At 41.5% G+C, this 23,011-nt stretch overlaps 1 protein-coding gene across 7 annotated transcripts in view; it reads left to right on the forward strand.

Annotated features, from left to right (window-relative positions):
• Window positions 1-8,448: 8,448 nt before the first annotated feature.
• Window positions 8,449-23,011, forward strand: part of LOC113530052 (neogenin) — a 113,237-nt gene continuing 98,674 nt past the window's right edge. For all 7 annotated transcript variants that reach the window (XM_053236549.1, XM_053236545.1, XM_053236551.1 and 4 more), the window contains exon 1: window positions 8,449-9,223. In XM_053236549.1, coding sequence (XP_053092524.1) covers window positions 9,142-9,223 — 82 coding nt within the window. In that variant the 5' untranslated portion in view covers window positions 8,449-9,141. The remainder of the gene's footprint in view (window positions 9,224-23,011) is intronic.

Genomic DNA, 23,011 nt, shown 5'->3' on the forward strand with positions numbered 1-23,011 from the left:
ACACAATGCATCATGTTCCATCTTTCACAAAAACTTTTATGAGAAATGGCTCACTTCAAATCAAACTCGAGCTTGTTTTGCAGTTGACAAAATCTCATTTTAATTAAATGGTGCCCTTTACATGTGCATGAGGGGTCACAAGTATCAAACAATATCTAAGCAAGTGTGTTAATCTGAGTTCAGTTTGTTTACACGTCCTATAAGTCAGCACAGGGAACAACTCATCTCCTGTCTGGTATGGACTTTATAATTTATTAAGTGTAACATTATTTGTTTGTCCTCAGGATATTAAATTGCACTACAAACTTTTAACGCAGATCAAGAGAAATGTTTACTCTCCGGACCTGCCTGATCCATCCTGATGCCCTACATCTGGCCCTACTTCGCAGCTGCTGGGGTGGCCCCACATGGACAACCTGAAGATCACTGGGAGTTGTACTGTGATGGCTTGGGATTGCGATTGCTGTGGTGGCTTTGGGGCTGCGGTTGCCACGAACAGCTTTGTATTCAGGACTCCATCAGTGGACAGTGGATAGGTTTAACAAACCGGACTTCTTGTGAAAACTGTGATGAACTGCTTTGTTACAATGTCCACTGTTAAAAGCGCTATACAAACAAAATTGAATTGAACGGAATTGAATTTACACTGTATGCATTTGGAAATGGTTATCAGATGTAACATACTCGGTTACTAACGTAACCTCGGTTCCCTGAGATACGGGAACGAGTACTGCGTCGCTAGACGCTATGGGGAAAACTCCTTTTTCTCCGATGACTGAAGCCTTTACAATCACGCAGTGAAACTGCACGGCCATTGGTTCGTGCAGTGCAATAAAGCGAACCAATGGCTCGGCAGCAGAACTGCACGCGTCTATGGCAAGGAAGCCCGCCAGGATGGGCGAAGCCATCTGGCTATATAAACGGGCATAGCGCCATAGGATCTCAGGTCAAATCGACTGAAGCAACGACTCTGAGTTGTGCAACGTTATGGCACGGCCTGCAACGCAGTACTTGTTCCCGTATCTCAGGGAACCGAGGTTACATTAGTAACCGAGTACGTTCCCTTCTGATACTACACTCGTACTGTGTCGCTAGACGCTATGGGGAACCAATACAATCACGCCGTGCCATGAAAGTGGAATGATTGGCACGAACCGGCCTTGAGCAATAAGGCTCAGAGGGACCAGTTAAGAAGGGTGAAACCCGCAGGAGGCAGGAGGGCTGAACTCACCAAGGACAGCCCAGCCTAAGATAACCGTTCCAAAACAGGCGTCATAACAGGCGCATGCCCCTCATGCAGAAAGGATCTGAGCCTGCAAGGCCGGAACGTCCAGGCTATAGAACCTGGCGAACGTGGACAGCGAGGCCCAGCACAAATGTCTGCCATGGACACCCTGCTAGACCATGCCCAAGACAAGGCCACGCCCCGAGTGGAATGGGCTTTAACTCCTATGGGGCTTTGGAGGCCCAGAGAGGAGTATGCTAGCGCAATAGCGTCAACTAGCCATCAAGAAATTCTCTGCTTTGTGACCGGAGACCCCTTAGTGCGGCCGCCAAAGCACACAAAGAGTTGTTCCGACTGCCTAAATGGAGTGGAACGCTCGATGTAACTTCTCAGCGCCCTGACAGGGCAGAGAAGGTTCAACTCCAGGTCTTCCTCCGATGGACGAAGCACCAAGAGAGTGATAACCTGTGCTCTAAACGGGGTGTAGAGCACCTTAGGAACGTAACCATGCCTCGGTTTTAGGACGACCGTGGAGTCGTTAGGCCCAAACTCGAGGCAGGCGGGGCTCACCAAGAGCACCTGTAGGTCACCTACTCTTTTGACCGATGCTAACGCCAGTAGCAGGGCGGTCTTTAACGATAGGGTTTTTAGGTTCACAGACTGTAGTGGCTCGAAAGGAGACCCCTTGAGGGCCCTCAGGACCGTGGGTAGGTCCCACACAGGGACGGTAGGGGGCCGGGGCGGATTAAGCCTCCTGGAACCCCTCAGGAAACGAACAATTGGTTGTTCTGGCCCACAGACTGTCCTGCTATAAGAGCATGGGAAGCTGCTATAGCTGCCACATAGACCTTGAGCGTGGAAGGGGAGCTGCCCTTGTCCAACAGCTCTTGTAGGACAATATCACTGATATGTCGCAGGAAATAGAGTCTTCTCTGAAGGTCTGAAGGGCTCGACATACTGCCGCCATCTCAAGGCAGTTGATGAGTAGCCAACCTTCTGCGACCGACCAGGAGCCGAAGGCCGGTTTGCCCTCGCACAGAGCTTCCCAAGCCATGTTGGAAGCATCTGTCGAGACAACCTTCCTTCTGTGAACAATGCCCATGGTTACACCCTGCTTGAACCATTGTGGTTCTTTCCAGGGGGCCAGAGCCGCTACGCAGGCCTGGGTCACCCTGATATGAAGGCGACCGTGATGCCACACTCTGGGCGGCACACTGGATTCAGCCAGTACTGAAGGGTTCTCATGCGAAGCAGGCCCAACTGTAGTACTGGTGATGCGGAGGCCATGAAGCCTAGCATCCTTTGAAACATCTTCAGGGGGCGAAGGGCTCTAATTTAGAGGGAGGCCGCGAGCTGCTGTACGACTAGTGCATGTTCTGGTGCGACTGCAGCCCTCATGTAGACTGAGTTGAAAACTGCCCCCAGGAACGAAGTTCGTTGGCTGGGGGACAGTGAGCTCTTGGCGAAATTGACCCTGAGTCCTAGGCACTCCAAGTGGCTGAGGAGGAGGGATCTGTGGGACACTAGCTCAGCCTCTGACTGGGCTAAGATGAGCCAGCTGTCGAGGTAATTCAGAATGCGGATTCCCTTCTGTCTCAGAGGAGAAAGAGCCGCATCTATGCACTTCGTAAAAGTGCGAGGAGCCAGGGATAGTCCGAAGGGCAGGACCGTGTATTGATAAGCCACTCCCTCGAAGGTGAATTTCAAGAATCGTCTGTGCTGGGGGGCTACCTGGATGTGAAAGTATGCGTCCTTCAGATCCAGTCTGAAAAGAACCAGTCCCCTGGGCGTATTTGTGAAAGGATCTGATTCAAAGTAATCATCCTGAACGGCCGCTTCATGAGCGTGCGGTTCAGGTGTCTGAGATCTAGGATGGGCCAAAGGCTGCCATCCTTTTTTGGGGACGAGGAAGTAGCGGCTGTAAAATCCTGACTCGCTGGCGGAACCGATTCTACGGCACCCTTCTCCAGTAGGGCCATCACCTCAAAGCGTAGGACGTGAGCATCCTTGCTCTCCACTAAGGTGGGAACCACACCGCTGAATCGCAGGGGTGCTTGGGGGCATAACAGAGATCGTTTGGGGGTTGGTCCGGTGATGGCGAGACTGTCTGGCAGATCAGGATGACGCCCGAGGCGCAGGATCCAGCGTCAGCTTGGGCCGGGGTCCTTGGCGTCTCAAGAATGAGTGGTGTCTGGCCGAGCGGGAGCGCTGCGGAGGCTCAGGCTTTTGAGTAGGACGAGCAGATGCAGGCGCGGGTCTAGCCGGCTGCTGCGTTGGAGCAGAGCTTGAGCTCTTCACAAGAAGTGTAAAGCGCTCTGCAAACCCTTCGACGGTGAGTCCACCCTTTAGAGAGGACGCTGAAGAGCTCGGCGTCCATCCCTGTCTTGGTGACGCTGGGATCCGTAGACGGCAGAGGGGCAGGGTCGAAAGAAGAGCCCGAAATGTCCTCCACGTCTGACGCTGCTAAAGACATGCTGTCATCTAGCAGCTCGTCCTCAATCGCGCCGAACGAAACCATGTCGCTCGCGTCGGCCGAGGGATGCTGGTCCGGGCGCTCAAAGAGGACGGGAGAATCCCCTCCGGGGTCTGAGCCGGCGTGAGGACGCTGACGGCGGCTGACACTCGGTGGGAACAGCAAGACGGCGCAGACGAGTAGCTCTTGTCCGCTGCGAGGCGTGTCGATGGCGAGCGGCTTCAAGTCTCGTAGCTCAGCGAAGAGAAGATCTTCGTTGGTGAAGGAGAATTGATCTGAGATCCTATGGCGCTATGCCCGTTTATATAGCCAGATGGCTCCGCTCATCCTGGCGGGCTTCCTTGCCATAGGCGCGTGCAGTGCCGCTGCCGAGCCATTGGTTCTCTTTATTGCACGGCACGAACCAATGGCCGTGCAGTTTCACTGCGTGATTGTAAAGGCTTCAGTCATCGGAGAAAAAGGAGTTTTCCCCATAGCGTCTAGCGACGCAGTATGAGTGTAGTATCGGAAGGGAACTCCTGTTTTTTTTTTTTACATATAATATTAAACATTATACATTTTCCTGGTAAAAATAAACTAGACTCCTGGAGGCACTTGGGAACTCACTGGGTTTTTCATGCTTGTCAACATTTTGCTGTGAAATTTGTTGACCATGTTATAGTTGAACTTTGAACTAAGGAACACAGAGCAGAACATCTTTTCACAAAGGTCTTGAATGTCCATGACCGTTTGGAGATTTCCCGGTTCAACTGTCTGAATCTGATGGTTAAACTATAAAGTAAAGAAAAAGAAGTGGATGTATCAGTTAAAAACCCTGGACGTATCATCTCGTTACCATAAAGCTGGGAAAGCTAGAAAAAAATCTAAACAAATAACCTTGAGGGTATACAGTTGGGGTCATAAGTTTACATACGCCTTGCAGAATCTGCAAAATGTTAATAATTTACAAAAAATGAGGGATCATAAAATTTTCATTGTGTTTTTTATTTAGTACTGCCCTGAATAAGTTATTTCACATAGCAGATGTGTACATATAGTCCACAAAACACAATAATAACTGAATTTACACAAAAGTACCAGTTCAAAAGTTTACACTTGATTCTTAATACTGTGTGTTGTTACCTGGATGATCAAGGTTTTATGTTTTGTGATAGTTGAGCAGTTAACCTGCCCACTCTTCTTAAGAAAATTTTTTATGATCCCTCTTATTTTTTTTTTTAAATTATTAACATTTTGCATTCTGCAAGGTGTATGTAAACTTATGAACCCAACTGTAAATTGATACAACTGTACCTGTTGGATGTTTAACACGCAACAGGTGACAAAGCACATAAAGCAATCAAAAAGAGCAAAGGACTTATTATGTGCATAGATATAGATGCATAAATGTATAGTATTTCAAAAATATAAACAAAGCATCATTGAGAACTGCAGGTTAAATAATTGTCTTTATTCAAATGCTATGATTTCCCTACTCTAACACACCTGAAACACTTATGTTGGCTAGTACAAAACCATTCTAACTTTATAAATATGGTGATAAGTTAAGGACCAGGATTAGGGGTTTAGGTAATAAATAAATGGACTAAAGACATTAGAAAGCATTGCAGTGTGTTGAGCAGAGATACCAGCTGATGGATCATCATTTCAGGTCTAAGACTAAACTGTGTTCAATTTAGAAAAGATTTCTGTACATTCACTGTAATTTGAGTAACAGGACACCAATTTTTTCTTTACTTCTGTAAAGTAGCCTGGACCAATTTACTGTTGTGAGTGAATTACAAAGTACAAAACAGATTTTTGTGTCTCATGAGTAGTGTTTGGAGCAATCATGAGTAATAGCACTTACGCCAATCTCCGGCCTTTGCTGTGGCTCTGAATGTTCTTCCTACAACAATCTTACCTTTTTTGGTCAGGTGGCTGCATGCAGAAACACAGCTTTTCAGTTGCCGTCCTTCTTTCAGCTGTTAGGTCTATGATCTAGGGCCAATCAAAATATTGTTTGTTAATCGCTAGTGCAATACTGGCTTTTGTAATACAATCCTATAGTAGACTCCAGGATGTAAATAGACACTTTAACAAACCACATTTTTATGTAATGTATATTGATTTTTTTGTGTTCACTTTGATCAGATATGTTTGATGTCTTTGGTTTGATAACTTGTGACTTGGTATGATCCAAAATAAATTCATTTGGTCAAATGAATACAGGCCAGTCTTTAACCGTGACGCATTACAGCTTCACTAGTGCAGTCTAATATACTGCGATATAACATATCTTGTCCGAAATTTGTAGTAGTGTAACAGCAATATCCATATTGTGTATCCCAACTATAGTGTTAACTGCTCCCAATGTACAGTAGCTCATCTCTATCCTGTCACCTTTGTTTACAAACGAAATAAATTTAAAAGATGACAGATTAATGCTAAAATGCTAGAAACCCAATTATTAGGCTAAAACCCAAGTGCTCTTATAGGATTTCTTGATATTTATTAAAAGCTTTAGTCTGATATAAGATAAACTTGTATGTGGTTTGTATGAATAATGTACTTGAGTAATAACTAATCATGTAATTATTGTATTATGAGTGTGCTTATGAACAAACTTGTTGTGTAAAATCCAACCACGATTGGTACATGCATCAAATGTCGTACATGCTCATGATTAAAGTAAACTCAGCAGCGTTCTCTTATGCAAAACCCCTTTGTGATTATTAGTGAGAACCGATCAGAGTGAATTGATTTGTTAAGAGGAAAGAGCAACACTGCGGGTGAAAATCACCAAATAAAGTCCTACAACTGTCACTAAGCAGCATTAGGGTTACAATTTATGTGAAAGAAACCCAGCAAAATAAACCAACTATGATCAGTTACTCCATTTAGATAATTGCCTAGTTAATGTCTATAGCCTACTTACACATGATTATACATGTAGCTACTGCATCCAGTCATCTGCTTTTGCCATCATTTGAATTTGTTCGTGTGGATTTGTCAGTGTGATCTTTCTGTACGACTGCTGTTTTGGTGAAGGGGTTGAGAAAATAGTAATTCATCTCTGAATGGAAAATGAAGTTTGGGTTTTTTATTAGTTATCACATTGCAGTTAATTTTTTCTAATTATCTGCCACTTGGAATTTGTAAAAACCATTCACACATGTGACTAAATGCGCAGTGGCACTGTGAGTTTGTAATTCTCAACCAGTGAATCGCAAGCCATTGTGAACACACCACACTAAACACAACAGGCAACATCCAAGAAGATGATGAAGTCTTTTGGACTGTCCCAAATGCTCAATCAAGCCTTTGAGCAGTCACACACCATAGATCCTCACCTTGATGATATCACCAAAGCACAGACTTGAAGGTGGACCTCAGGGCTCATGGCTGCCCTTTGGGACAATTTGTCTGATCAGTTTTGGTAAATGCCAAAATGTTACTAAATGAGATTATTATTATTATTATTATTTTAAAGTAGTTATGTAAGCAATATAGGACTTCTTGGTAAATTCCACTAGCCAATGGCAAACCAAAATAAGTGTCCCTTCACTTTAATAACACATTCTCCATCCAGTTTCTCCAAAATCTCCAAAGCCAATTTCTTGAAAGATTTGCACATGCCAAGTTAATGGTAACTAGCTACATATAATGATAGAATTTGGGAAGATAATTTTTTTTGGCAATATCAAATGACACTGGAATGGGTAAAGGTTACTCTCAAACAGAAACAAAGCACATCAGGCTATTTTGAAACGCTGTAGGCGATTGTCAGCAATGAAGAAACTGGATCTTTCGTTCAGAACAGAGGCCATCCACCGCTTGCTTCCATACAATATATTAGAAGTTCTTGTAATTCTTGAAAATTTAACTTTTAAATTAATATTTTAATCTATAAGTTTTAATCTATAATTTGGGTAACATGATTGTATAACTGACCTCATCGGTTAATATCACAATTTCACTGAAAATAAAGAAAAAGGAATGAGAGAACATGATTTTTCATCTTCCCATGATTTTCACCAATTTGGATGATGAAACTCGCATTTGAACATGTGACTTGTGGAATATTCCAAATATTTTATAGGGATGAATGTGTTCAGCTATCAGGGCTGAGTGTGAGTGAAAGTTGTGGGTCAGAACTAAAATGTACATTTTTCATAACCTGTAATGGTTAATTCATGGAAAAATTATGTTTCAGGCATAAGATGTTAAATGGATTCATACATTAATGCAATAAGAAGAAGAAGAAGAAGAAGAAAAAGAAGAAGAACCTTTTTCAAGTATTTTAATGATTACATTTCTAGGTAAAGTGTAGTTACAGTTTTTTTAAGTGATTTATCTAAAATACACATAGATAGAAGTTTACAGACACTTCACACATGCTCAGTATGTCTTTTACCTTTCCTTTACATAGCTTACACATTAGTAGACATAATATCAATAGCAGCCCAGTCATGGCATTGCCCTTATCTTTTTATTCCATCAAACTATCGCCTTAATTGCTTCGTTTTCATCTAGAGCTCATTTATAGCTAACTTTTACATAGCACATGCAAAACCATTGACAGGCACAGCCATTTCCAGATTGGATCATCTCCAGAGTCAACGTTTTAGATCGTGAGCTCAGGTTAATCCCCATGTGTCCCCATGTGGGTTTTCTCAGGGTTCTCCGGTTTCCTCCACCCTCCCAGGAAGCATGCAGGAACTGTAGGTGTGAATGAGTGTGTGAATCTGGTCAGGAGTCAGGAATCCAGATCCAGGGCTACAGAAAGCAGTTAGTGAAGATGAATCTGGTTTAGAGATGGCTAATGTGAAGACATTTTAGCTGCTGTGTTCAGAACAATAAGCTTTAAAAGGGTCTCAGTAGAGAGAGAGAGAGAGAGAGAGAGAGTGGAGCTGTACACACACACACACACACACACACACACACACACAGAGGAATCCCACTCATGTGCTGTTCCCTCACTAGCAGCTACTACTCCAAACCTCCTCAGCACACACAGCACAACGACTCCACACTCTGCAGTGTGTTTATATTATATATACGTGTGTATGTGTGTGTGTGTGTGTGTGTGTGTGGAGGCAACCTACATCCGTGAGAACATTTCTCGTTCTTTTCTGGTACTTTATTAACCCTTTAAGGCTGAAATGTGACGTTTTTGTGGCGTTTTTTCGCCATTTTTTAACCGGCGTCTCCACTGCAGCTGCTTCTTGCTAAGTTGAAGCCGAGCAGCCGACAGCGTCTTCCCCAGGCTCAGTGTGTCTCCAGCAGGACAATTCCCTCCTCTCCGGACTTCTCACCCTTCTCAACGTCTTCCTACGAGATTCCTACACCGCTTAGCTGAACTTTACAGCAAAGAAACCGCTTCCTTCATTCACCCTGAGGGTTTCTACATACACATTTCTACAGACATTGGACTTTTTTGGGGGGGTTTCTTGTGGAAGTGATGGCGGAGCAGCACGCGCGCCTGCTCCTCTTTCTTGCAGGTCTCATCTCTCTGGTCTTCACTGCTTCTCCTGCACATAAAGGTAAGAGCTTCATTTCTCCCAGTCCTGCTTTAGTCTTAAATCTGTTAAGTCAGGATTTGGATTGAGCTTCTTCTGGCTTCTTAAGGTTTGTACAAGAACACTGCAATGCTCCTCAGGGTCCAGGGCAGACTCTCATTATCCTTTTTTATTCATTTATTTTTTAAATTGCATTTCCTTTCAGTCAGTTTTCAATGTGTACTTATGAATTATATTACTATTTAAACCTCTGTTGTGTATTTTAAACCTCTTGAGTCTGTATTATTTCAGATAACACTGCCCTGCTGAAAAACAAACAAACAAACAAACAAAAAACAACAATAGAAACCCTCATAGAATTTGTAATGGTTTTAATGGTTATAATGGGAATTGTATTGTTTTTAATGGAAACTCTAATGGTCCCTGTGGGGCTCTACTGGTAATCTGTTGCCTTCTGTGTACTGGTGGCATGTTATGTCTAGTGGATACCACTAGACATAAGGACCGGCACTGGTTTTAATGTTTAGCTGATGGTTTGTAATGGTATTTGTAGTGGAACCCATTAGAATTTCTGTGACGGTTTTGCACTCGATACTGTGATGGTGTTATTCAGTGTTATTACACGGAAAACTGGGTAATGATACTAGGAAAGACGTAGGACTGAAAATCCCACAGTGTGTCTGATTCAGAAGTGATGGATGGATTTGAAGTAATCACATCACACCAGTATATGCTCATTGAAAAAAAATTTCTTCAACTGTTTTCCTGAATTCTGACTTCCTCTGTGTCTGTGTCATTTTTAACACGAACATGAGCGATAGGTTGTGGGGAATGTGCTGAATGTTTGAGCTCTTGTATTTGTAGAAGTGAAGGAACTTTGAGCGTGTGTGTGTGTGTGTGTGTGCGTGCTGGAGAATGTTTTGTTCATGTGGCAAGTTTCGAGTTACTAACTAAAGCTTTGTCCTGAAAACAAGTTTCATCTGTTTAAAACACACATTCTGTCCTTCTGAAAAAAAAAAAACAATAGAAACCATCACAGAAATTCTAATGGTTTATATACAAACCATTAGATAACCATTATCATTATTGGTCTTTAATGGTATCCACTAGACATAACATGCCACCAATAGAAGGCAACAAATTAACAGTAGAGTTAACTCTTATAGTGATGCATAGCAATACAGCCTTAAGTACAAATACACGAAAGTGTGAGACGAGTGAAATATTCATTCATTCATCTTCAGTAACCACTTTTTCTTGGTAAGGGCCGTGACTGATTCAGAGCCTATTCCTGTGAACACTAGTGCGAGGAAGGGATACACTCTGGATGGGACGCTCGTATCGCAGAGCGGAGCACCATGCACACACACAGTAATCATACACTCATTTTCATACTTAGGGGCAATGTAGCATAGTCAATTTACTGGCAAATTTTTAATAAGAGGTTGGAGGAAAGCGGAGAACACGGAGGAAACCCATGGGTTTCCAAGTGAACAGGGGAAGAACAGGCGAAAGTTCAGGCTCTTGCTCAAACCGGGGACCCTGGAGCTGTGAGGCGGCATCGCTGTCCACACAGGGCAATAGACAAACTGTAAAAACACAAGAACAATACATGCTAATTAGAGAGGACAACAGAACAACATTGGATGGAAGAAACCAGTTCAGACAACTATCTGAACTATAAACTGTAGGTGCTGTTTTTAAAGCAATGCCTAGTTGGCTCTTTGGTTCTGTTATCTGATGGCTCTCTTTGACTTGGGATCATTTATTCAGACACTGAAAATAAGCATTGTATGTACTCCAAGAATGTTCTGGAGAAGGAAGCAAATGAACAGTGTGGCGTGCTGATTTCCAAATGGCTTTTATTAGGCTGTGTAGGTTTGGATTAAACGTTGAAGTTATACAACTGAAAGAGCCTGATGAAATGTAACGTAAATATCCTCTGATTACGTTATCATTAGATCTGGTTACTTTATCACTGGAATTTCTTTTTCTTATTCGCATGTGGCACAGCAGGTAATAAGCAGAAATGGAGACATCTGTAACTATCTCGGTGTCACACTTGAATTCTCTGCAGGGGGGGAGTCTCTGATCTCCAAAGCAAGCTTAATCCTCATTAGTGTCACTGAAGATGATTGACATTTTACTGTGATCTCACCAGACCCGATGGAAAATGAGTGTCCTCGCTTGCACGGACACACACACACACACACACACACATACTACTCCTTAGCATTGTGTTGAGGTCCGACTTACTGCAGCTGACCCAGAACACACACACACACACAGATACACTCACACGCACTCTAACACGTCCTATCTGTGTGCTCTTGTCTACGTGTGAATGGGAGAGGCAGCAGGGTGTCTGCAGGCTTCTCTCAGCTGTTGCTCTGCTGCCTCTCACAGCTGCCCCTCATTCTAGCCTACCGCCTGAGATGGATTAATCAACCTAGCTAATTACACCCATGTGTAATCATGTAGACACGGACAGGGTAGGGTATTCATTCAAGCGCTCATTTGGGGCACGAGGCTATTCATTGAGTACTGCTCATTCAGCTATGGAGGATGGACAAAGATTCATTTCTTGGCACATCTTTGTCAGTGGAAGGGGATCAGACCTGGTGTGGTGTTTGAGTCTCTCAGTTATCAAATTTATGAACCCAAACAGTTCTCTGAACAGAACCAAATATTCTAAGAACGATCTCAGAAGCTGTTATGCTGTTTAAGAATTTTATATATTTTTAATTTTTTTTTAAGATACGCATGCTTTAGTGTTTAATCCCTATCGATTCTGACTGGTTTTGAACATGTAGTGCATGTTTGTGCTATTTTGTCCAACCTTGCTTGGTTGGATGTGTGTCCTATAACTCATGTTGGCGAGACGTTCTGGAACCCACGTTGAGTGGCGGGAGAACATGCTGGAACGCTGCGGCTTGGATAGGGGAAGTGACTGAGGCCAGTAAATTTGTGGGTATGGGATAGATGGCAGATTCCAGGCTCAGCTGCATCTCATGCTGCTGTTTATCATGGCAGAACATCTTTGGCTTGGTGAATGCATCGATTACTGACTTGTTAAAGGGCCACTCTTGGTTTCTCCAAATGTTCTGACTGAATAGAAAGCCTAGCTGTTTATTTGTGCTTGTTCAACACCTCTGTTGATTTTTGCAGCTATACTGCGAGGACCACGGAGAAGTCGAGTTAGGGGTTAAAGGGCAAAACTTGACTTTAACTTAGTCAACACAGCTTTTGTTGACAGCTCCCTGACAGGCTTGGAATGAAAAAGTGACGCGTACAGGGGGCGGTGGGTGAAGCTGTGTATGAGAATTGAAATTGATGGTCTTGACCACAAAAAAATTTGTGGGAAATTGAAAGGGCTAAACTTGGCAGCCTTTCAGTCCACATTTAGACTTACCTAGATACTTGGATTGTGCTTGTTTTCCTATGTATAGTGTTAGGAATTATATTATTAAATGTTTATTTTGTTAAGAATTCAAATTTAAAATGTGAACTTTTAATCTGAAATGTGAAATGACATAAGAAATACAAAAGAAGTAGACTGTTGAACTAAAGTTGTGGAAAAGGCAAACATGATAAAGTCTGGTCTAAATGTGCATGTACCAATTTTTATCGAGATTTTCACTACAAATGACTTTGCTAGAGCCTGACTACTGACATGCCTGAATTTACAATAACTGAAGCTAAGAAAAGGTGTGTAACACTTACACATAAAATTTAAGGTTAAGATTCAGCAAATATGATAAATACTGTGCTCTTTATTAAACCAAGAATCCACTCAAAAGCGTGTGTTACAGTGATTATTATCACTCCACCTCATGTCTTGCCTAACAACGCATCTACCTGGGATAAAATCACTGTAACACACGCCTTCAAGTGGCTTACTGCTTTTATAAAACTGCGACAAAAACAATGTGATAAAATCCAGGGTTCAATACATTACTGAATTTATTTTTAATAATATTAGTTCTAAACAAATTGTATATCATGCGATGTACATTAAGCTTTGGTTGCTAAGCAACATAACAGACAAAGATTAGTTCATTATATGGATAGAATAATGGATTAAGTGTAACATTTATATTGGTTTATAACCTGGTGCACTCAACCAATCAGATTTCTGAAACTGAAAAGTACTCATTTTTAAATTTTCTTTATACTATAGTGCGGTTGAATTCTCAAATCTGATTAATCAGACGTTGATTAAGTTTCTATAACAGCGGCTGTAAATCTAATCACAGGTTTATATTAATGCTCTCATTCTAATACATGCATTATTGTTTCTGTAGTAACAACTCATTCATGGGGATTTGAATGGCAGATGATCCAAGTCTAATAATAAACAGATGAAAAGCATGTTGTTATTTAACAAAAAAATTAATTGTTAATATTGCAAGGCTTTCCTTAAGGAGATTTTATGAGTTTATGAGTCTTGGGTGTCACTGCTAACTGTCAATAAGTTTTCCGCAGTGGAAAAGTATTTGGAACAGAGGACTTTGTGCTTCCTGGTTTCTCATTTTTTTGTCTTAATAACCTTGAGAAAGAGAAAAAAGTAGCCTAAAGAGGGAACAACTGTTTACGACAGTAACGAAAGTGATAACGGGAACTAACTTATCTCGTGGATGGTCCACAACATCAGATGTAACTATAAACGATTTAAAATACAAAGTACTGTTCATTAATGAAAGAAAATTCAAATTAGAGACACATTGCTATGGTAAAAGAGGAATAAAATACTTTGGGATGTGCTGTCATAGGAAAATAATTCACTTTGGGCTGGAAATGGCCTTCATTCCTTTTGTTCAATCTGATATTTACTTTGAGCAGCATTGCACTAAAGTGACTGAAATAGCAAACCACACTGATTTAACATTTGCCATGGATTTAAAATTAGTTTGTGCAGTTATGAAGTAATGTGCAGTGGGGTCCAAAAGTCTGAGACCACATTGAAAATCTGGGATTTTTTTTTTTTCATTTTAAATTAGAATTTTTGAAACATTAAAAAACAAAGAAAGTAAATGTTCAATATCTTGAATATTTAATATTCAAGTTTCTGCACTATTTCAAGGTCCCTATTTAAATGTAAGCAAATGTGTGATATTGAGCATGTTAACTGCTTTGTACAAAAGGTCAGATTTTCCTCATGCCTAGTCTCTTTTACTTAAGCACGAGTTCAGACGACACTCTGATGGATTTGATCTAAAATGGATCATAAGGTTTTATACCAACTTGTGGAATCCATGCCAGCTCGAGTGTCATTAAAAAATAAAGGGGACGTACCAAATACTGAGAAACTCTGAAATTCATGTAAATATTTCAAAGATTCTCCTTCTCATTCAAGCTGATGTCAGTAACATAATTTGTAGTGAAAATTGTTGTATTAAGTTAGAAAAGAATGTAAAACAGACCCCACTGTACATATGTGTGTATAATGCGTGTCTGCACGTATATGTAGCATGTGCAATTTTACACAGAATCACACATACAGGGGAGGATTTTCTCTGGAATGAGGTGTGTACCTGTCTGAGTAGAACAAAAGCACTGCTGATCCCTGTGCCATGTCTTCTTAGCATTTTATTGTGTGTGTGTGTGGGTGTGTGTGTGTGCATGTCTTGGGAAGGAGTGGTCCCGGAGAGAGGGGGTTGTGGCTCAAAGGTGAAGCCTGATGGGAAAGTCAAGAGCTTAAATTTTTCGACTGCCCCTGTTGATGCTTGAGAGTGGCCCTTGACCGTCATCTGCTCGGCTTAATTTTAAGCTGCTTTGGGTAAAAACATCTGCCAAGTGAATATCTTAAATGTAAACGGATAGTGTGGTGTCTCTTTGCAAGAACTGCTAATATGGAGGCGTTAACATTTGCTCGTCATTTTTGCGCAGCATATTAATATAAAGGTTAATAAAGGAAACGTGTGCAGTGCTTGCTTTTTAGCAAGGCTCAGATCTTGATGATAAAACCAGACCGATCGAAAATACAATTTCAGGCTGACTTGTAAACATCTTTAAATGATGATGTTCTTGAACTGCTGGGAAACCCATATATTCTTTCACCTTCCATGAATGATTGATTTAAGAGAGTAAAGCCAGCAGTAATGCTCTGCTTTACAGTAGAGCTACACACAGGCCGCAGTGGTCGTAAAATGCAGTCAGGCTTGGCAATGGCTTGTGAATGATAAACTGACCTTTCCTTCTCATTAGTTTTATGGAGTATCAGCTTTATCTCTCCAGGGCAGGGCCTTTTCATGGCTAGGTCTCTGTGTGATTCGTTTTTTTTTTTTTTTTTTTTTTGAGGTATTGGAGAAAAACAAGAGAATGTCCTTAAAACCCATTGGGCAAGACGCAGCCAAGTAAAAGACGAGTAAAAATGTTACTTTGTCATGAGGCGCTAAAGCAAATGAAGACTGCTACTGAGCAAAGCAATGGTACAGGTTTATCAACATATTTGCTTACAGTTTCACATTGTCAAAAAAAGGATAACACATGAAATGCAACAGCACAATTTTATTTTTACCCAGACTCTCAGTCTACACACAGTTTCTTTGCCTTTGGCTATTAAATATAGTCTGCCCTGTTTTAAAAATCTTGTAGTGTTTTTTAGGACTGTCAAATACCTTTTATTAATTGTATTAGAATTTCAACTACTTAAAACATTTAGTATTCGAATAGTAATTAGGATTAGTAATTAGTATACCATGAGAAAACAGTACCATGCCTATTTGGAATAAACCACCGAGAAAAACAGCATGGCTGATTGTAAATATCGTCAAGGAAAGGTATGAAGTATCTCTATTAAAGCTCTACTTATGAGTGCAATATTTCTGAGTAAGTGTAGTGTTAGTACCTGCCTCTTCCAACAGCATCGAAGAACCACTTGGTCAATATTATTAGCCCTAGTCATGAAATCTGATCACTAGAGAGGCATTTAAGACACATGAAAACTCCAGGTGTAAAAACCTGTATTAGCTGTCCACTTGTGACCTCAGACAGATGTTAATACCAGGTGTGAACGTGGCATCTGCGTCTAATGCTGCATTCGACTAAAAGTAATTTCCGACCTCCGACTAGGCCGAAAACTCATAATTCCCACTCGGGAACGTGGGACGGTCTCCTTAACCCCAAGTTCAACAAGTGGCCTCAAATCAACATGGCTGCTATTACATTGCTATAACATTGTACAGTTTGCTGTTTCGAAGTGGTAAATATACGTCACTCATGACAGTTAGCTGGCTAGCTTGCTAACAAAAGCGAACGTAGAGGTGTCCGCGTCCAAGGAAAGTCAAATGCAGCATAAGAGAACGGACTGCACGTGACTGACGCTTGTAATAAATGATGGCATGTCAGGTAATTAGCACATCTTTAATCTTCTTGTGACTGACTTTCTTTGTCCTCTGCACTTCTTGTCCCCCGGGTACTCCAGTGGAGCCATGTGACCCCTGTTTGAACCTGTCATACCCGTCCTATCCCTCAGTTGAGATACTGCTCTCGGAAGACCGATGGGAATTAATTATATGGTAGGTCTGTGTTGTCAGTGAGCCAATTAATTTCTTCCTTTAGTAACAGTGGATAATAAATGTTTTTATACGTGTGAGTATGCATCCAGCACTACTGCTGTGTGGGACCTCTTCAGTCAGAATGAAATCACTATTGCTAATTAAACACAAGTTAAGGCGTGCAATTACCCGCTGCCTGTGGTATGACAGGAATACATATTCCTTTACGCAAGAAGGGTCTCCAGGGACACTCGCCTGAACAAACCGCTCTGTTCTTGATTTGTGTACAAACCCTTGTGAATGTTTAATATATTTATATTTGCATGTTCTGCACTTGTGCGGGGTCTAGAGAATGTGTTCTTCATTTCGTTCACCGCACACACACACACACACACACACACACACATGAGAGTCACCCTTTTGTCATCTTGGCACAGGAAGTTGCTTTGGTGGAGACAGAAGTAGTACTTTTCTTCTTTGTCACTCTTGATGCTGCCATCTGCTCCCATCAAAGAACTCCTCAAGCTGAGTTTATATTTAAAATATTATGGCGTTTAAATAATATCTTTAATAGAGAGAGTGATGGTGGCCGAACTGAGCGAGCAGGGATCAGATCAATGAATGCAAGGTGCTACACAATAGCATCTTCCCTGGTGAGTCAAGTGTAGACGCTGGCAACCGAGTGGAAAAGGAAGCTTGCGTGTCTCAGTGCTCACTGAACTGAACTGCTCAAGTGCGGTAGTTTCTCTGCATGCTCGCTTCACTGCTCTATGCTTGTGAATGTCTTTGAGTGTGTGCAATTCACAGCACCTTACACTCATTCTTAAAGACTACACTTACTGACACTGCTCTGCATGCTCATGTTGCATGTGTGCAGGTTACATATATAGTAGGAAGATGCACTAGTACCTCCTGTTGATGTATACACAAAGAACAGATTGCAGATTAATAGTGGAATACGTCCAGATCGCTGTCATTTCACGTTGTGTGTTCATGAGCACGACTGTGTACACTAGGCTTACATCACGTAACGTCACAAGTATTTTTTTTATGTGTATGAGCGCATCAATAGTCTTTTCATTTACTCTTGTTATTGCAACATTTCTTATTATTGCCACATTTCCATTGTTTCATGCCAAGAAAGCCTGAAATGGAGCATATGATGGAGAAATATGTATCGTGTACATGCCATAATCTTAATAATTCATTTATTTTTTGCTGCGATGTTAAAGAAAGCAGTAGAATTCTGCAATGAAATGCCACCATCTCATTATTGTGTGTGTATGTATGAGTGTGTGTGAGTGTGTGTGTGAGAGAGAGAGAGAGAGAGAGAGAGAGACAGGTGTCACATTAACCTTCCAGATAAAGACAGGGTGAAGGTTCAGACGGCTCCCCTAAGGCCATGAGACTGGGCACACTGCCCCATTCTACCAGTACTGCTTAATTAAAATGAGAGAATTACACCCTATTAATAAGTCAGTCATTGCTGAAACGTTAACACGCTCAATGTGCTCATGTGCTCAGTGTACTCTCACCGATGCACCTGTAGGCGTAATTAATTGGACACGTGCCATGTTCCCTGAATTGCACAGCAGCAGTGTTTCCCTGTTTTTGTTTTTTTTAAGCTGAAGTGCCTTTGGGGTGAGCCATGGCACTGTGTTAATGGCACTTTTAGTCTGCTATTATTTGAATACTGAAATCACTATTCTGGCATTCGTAATGCACAACACCGACATGAAGTCAGTGAGAAAATCTGAAAAAAAAAGCAGCATCTGGCAGTATGTTGACGCAGAGAGCAGCACTGTCGACGTACACTGGGACTAAAAACATGCCTCAGGAGCTGCAGTTTTTACGTTCATGCAGGCGGCCAGATATGAAGCTCGTAAAACAAAAGAGTTGCACAGTAATACATTTCCAATAACATCCATTACAACTCCATTAAAAGTCTTAAGCAGCAATGGATGCGAATCAGGTACCTTTCCTCCCCATGTGATGCATCCCAACTCCCTAATGACACATCTCATTTTACACCAAAGCTTTCATTTCTGTGTTTTCTTTCCACTGGTTTAGTAAACCTAACATGGAAATGTACATATTGACCTTCAGATTGTTATAACCGTACAATGTCGATAAGATTTTCAGACATCCTGCTCACAAATCAATGTGGTTGTAGCCTTTTTAAAAGCTCTGTGGTAGGTAGAACTTTCGCAGTGGTTGAATTTTAACCAACGCCAGAGTGCACGCTGCTGCAGTAGGGCTACAGGCTGAAATATTGAGCTGAAATTCAGTGTGCATTTTTAAAATGATTATTTCTGTTCATCACGTGTGCCACCACTGACAGGGGGAATGTTAAATTACAGAAGAAAATGATACTTTAAATACATTTACATTAACTGCATCGCATTTAACTTAGTATCCATTCATTAACTCATTAACTCTTACAAATACGTGATTATTAAAATTAGGTATCCCGAGTCTGCACACGTGTTTTGAATCTCCTGGTCTTAACCACCATGGCTTGTACTTTGAGCGACAGTGGGCTGTATTGATAAGGCTTCCTGAGGGGAAACTATTATGTGCTATACAGGAAGCAATTATGAAGAGCTGGCTGTTGCCTAATCTTCCTGAGTAAATATATTTGGATGGCCGTGTGTGTGTGTGTGTGTGTGTGTGTTTGTGTGTGTGTTTAAGAGAATGGAGGGAATGAAGCCCAAATGAGAGACAGTTCTTTCCTATGGTTGTTCATTTTGTTTCCTACGTAAAATACACTATATGGCCAAAAGTTTGTGGACACCTGACCTTCACACCCATATGTATTCCTGCCACAATTTTGGAAGCACACAATTGTCTAGAATGTTTTTGAATACTGTAGCATTAAGATTCCTCTTCACAAATCCAAGAAGCCCAAACCTGTTCCAGCATGACAATAACCCTGTGCACAAGGACACATGGGGAGGACATGAGGACATGGTTTGCCAAGGTTGGTGTGGAAGAATTTGAGTTTCCTGCACAGAGCCCTGACCTCAACCCCACTCAACACCTTTGGGATGAACTGGAACACTGACTGCACCCCAGGCCTCCTCGTCCTACCTCAGTGCCTGACCTCACTATTGCTCTTGTGGCTGAATGATCACAAATCCCCATAATCACGCTCCAAAATCTGGAATGGGATGTTCAACAAGCATAATATGGGTGTGATTGTCAGGTGTCCACAAACTTTTGGCCATATATTGTTAATGTAAGGTCTAAATACACAGTTTTCACCTTAATTATTTTTGCCTTTCGTAGACTGAGATAATCTTCTTGACTGGACGGCTATTTTGTTTTGGATTGATTTCTCACCACTTAAACTAGAAGTTATTCAGTCAGTTTGAGTTCATTTAGGGGATGTGTAGGAGCAGCAGTCGCAGTGTGGTCAAGAAGTGCTTTTTGTGTCTTTTCCTAGTTTTCAAGTGCCCTTTAATTATCCTTTTGAATGACAATGTTAATTAACCCATGACTTATCCAACTTTCCCCTGGAACACTAGAAGCTCATATTCGGGAGTTCTAACAACCTCACCTTTTTTTCATTCATCACAGTAAGGTGTCATCACATTGACCCTTTCTGTAAATTACACCGTGTAATGAAAAAGCAGTGTAGGTGATTTACCGACTCCTTATGGCTCTCTCCTGACCTGCAGCAAGTCCCAGTCATCCTCCTTATGGCTGTTTTCTCCATGATTAATGACTAAAGTGTTTATGTAGGTATGTGATAACTGTGACGGATCATTGGCTGTGACCAATTTACTTAGTCGTTTGGGGGCTTTGGGGCTGTTTCATGTCCACTGGCACTTCATTGGACAACAGGGGCAGGGTGCAGTTTTAAGGAAAGTGCCTTAGGCACTCATCTGTCGCCTGCTGCTGGATCAGCTACTGCCTTTATTAAGGCTCCTTTGTGCTTCTGAGGAACTGCTGAAAGCTCATATTTGTACTTTGACATGTTGTTGCAGTTAATTTATTTCATGAACACATCAAACATTTCAATTGATGAACCACTTTGTTAATGTAATGAGTGATGAGATTTGATCACATCTACCTGCCAATGAATTTCCAAAATTTTGTTCGTCCTGATAATTAAGATAAATCATTTTTTACTAAAGCCATGAAATCTTAACACTTGTCTGTTTCCAGTAAAGCGTAGTTGCCCATCATCCCAACCCTTTACCACTTTTATTGCTCTTTTGTGTACCACTTTTTTCCCAAAACCCTCTTCTAAAATCATTTTGTATTGAAATCAGCTGCTTCCTATTGTCATGGAAGAATAAAATTGATTCATCTCCAGCTGCAGGTATGTGATCAATACTAAGATAAAGCCAAAGCCAAATGATTAATAAAGATGTTTCTAACTTTACTCCGTAGAGCAGTATCTGGCTGATATTTTTAATCCGTTTATCCACCCTTGAGAGTTTGAGCCAGTTTTTGCTTTTAAGCCGGCTGGTTGTCAAGGACGGCTGCAGTGGGAAGATAAAAGCCCAGTCACGTCGACTGGAGAAGACGAGGCCGAAGCAGTAATGGAAAGGGCAGACGCAGACAGGTGAGAGACACAAGGAACAAGAGCGAGCGCCTGAGGAAAGAAAAAGAGGCAACATGAGGAAAAATCTAGAGGGAGCTGCTGTTTTTGTGTTGTACTTTTAAATATTTCTGGAATAGATATTGTGCTGGGTTTTCAAGAAGCACATTCTGACGGCGTTCTTCAGGAGATCGAAACCAAGGGAGTCCTATGAGGCTTTACTGCTACTCAGAATGAGACATCCCTTTATTGTACTTGACTCCCTTGCCTTGTTTAATAAAAGATGGAGGCTAGCCTCCTCCCAACTCTTTGCGCAGACCCCTCATAACGAGTTTTGTCCTTACCCTCCACTGACCAAGTACACTATATGGCCAAAAGTCTGTGGACACCTGAACAAATTGTGGCCACAAAGTTGGAAGCCCAGAATTGTCTAAAATGTCTTTGGGTGCTGTAGGATTAAGATTTCCCTTCACTGGAACTAAGGGGCCCAAACATGTTGCAACATGACATATAAAGATATGGTTGGTGTGGAAGAAGGTGAGTGACCTGCACAGAGCCCTGAATCACTTTTGGGATGCGTATACTATAAACAAAAAAATTATGTAGATTTTTACAGTAAAATTTACAGTAAACAACTGTAAAACATATTCAACTATAAACATGTTGAAGTAGGATACAGCTGAGCTGAAGGGTCTTGCTCAAAGATCCAATCAAGGCAGTTTGGTGGTGTTGGGATTTGAACACATGACCTTCTTACCTGCAACTTGAAACTGTAACCTTAAACCATGGTGAGCTTGCACTGATTCATTACAATCTTTTATTGGTGTTAATTCAGTGCTAGAAGTAGTTGAATCAATGCAAGCTAGTTGTGGTGGTGTTGTGGTGTAGTTGTGGTGACTGATGTAAGTTGTGGTGGCTTAAGTGCTTAAGGCTTTGAGTCATAGTTCAGGAGGTTGTGTGTTCAAATTCCTGTACTGCGAAGCTGTGATGGTTGGGCAAGACCCCAAAACTTCAGCTCAGTTGTATCCTGCATCAGCCAAATAAGCAAGTGTGCTGGGTTATGTGTCATTTTATACATATTAAAATATGTATAAAATATTAAGATATTACAATACTTTACTGTAAATATATTTTACAGTTGTTTACTGTAAATTTTGCAGTACTTTACTGGCAACCCAAATTGCCAGTAAATTACTGTAAAATTCACAGCAATTTATTACAGAGTAGGAATCTTGACTGCATGCAGGCCTCCTCGCCCAACATCAGTGCCTGACCTCACTAATGCTCTTGCAGGTGAATGAACACAAATCCCCATATCCACGCTCCAAAATCTAGTGAAAAGCCTTCAACAAGCACATATGGGTGTAATGGACAGGTGACAACAAATTGTTGTGCAGTATAATGTATCTTCCTGCACTTACAGACCAACCACCAAGCGTAGGTCTTCGGCAACCATAAATAGATAAATGAGCTTGTGGTAGATGCTCATTGCTAAATAACTGCAATCAATCAGAGATTGTAATAACTTAATTTGATTGGATAGCCAATAAACATGTTTGAACTGTGGGAACCATTTTGTAGTTATGGTGCTAAAGCATCAGTGCTTGTCTCTTCAGGATAAGTCATAAATTTGCTGGAGATTGGAAGGCACATACTCATTGGCAACATACTCAACAGTGAAGTAATCAATTCTTGCTCCAGTCACCTGAGCTCATTGCGAAAAGTGCTTGTTTTGGTATCTGGGGACTTGTTTTGATTACTCAA

This window comes from Pangasianodon hypophthalmus, chromosome 9, assembly GCF_027358585.1.
Source record: "Pangasianodon hypophthalmus isolate fPanHyp1 chromosome 9, fPanHyp1.pri, whole genome shotgun sequence".
In the NCBI taxonomy this organism is placed as follows: Eukaryota; Metazoa; Chordata; class Actinopteri; order Siluriformes; family Pangasiidae; genus Pangasianodon; species Pangasianodon hypophthalmus.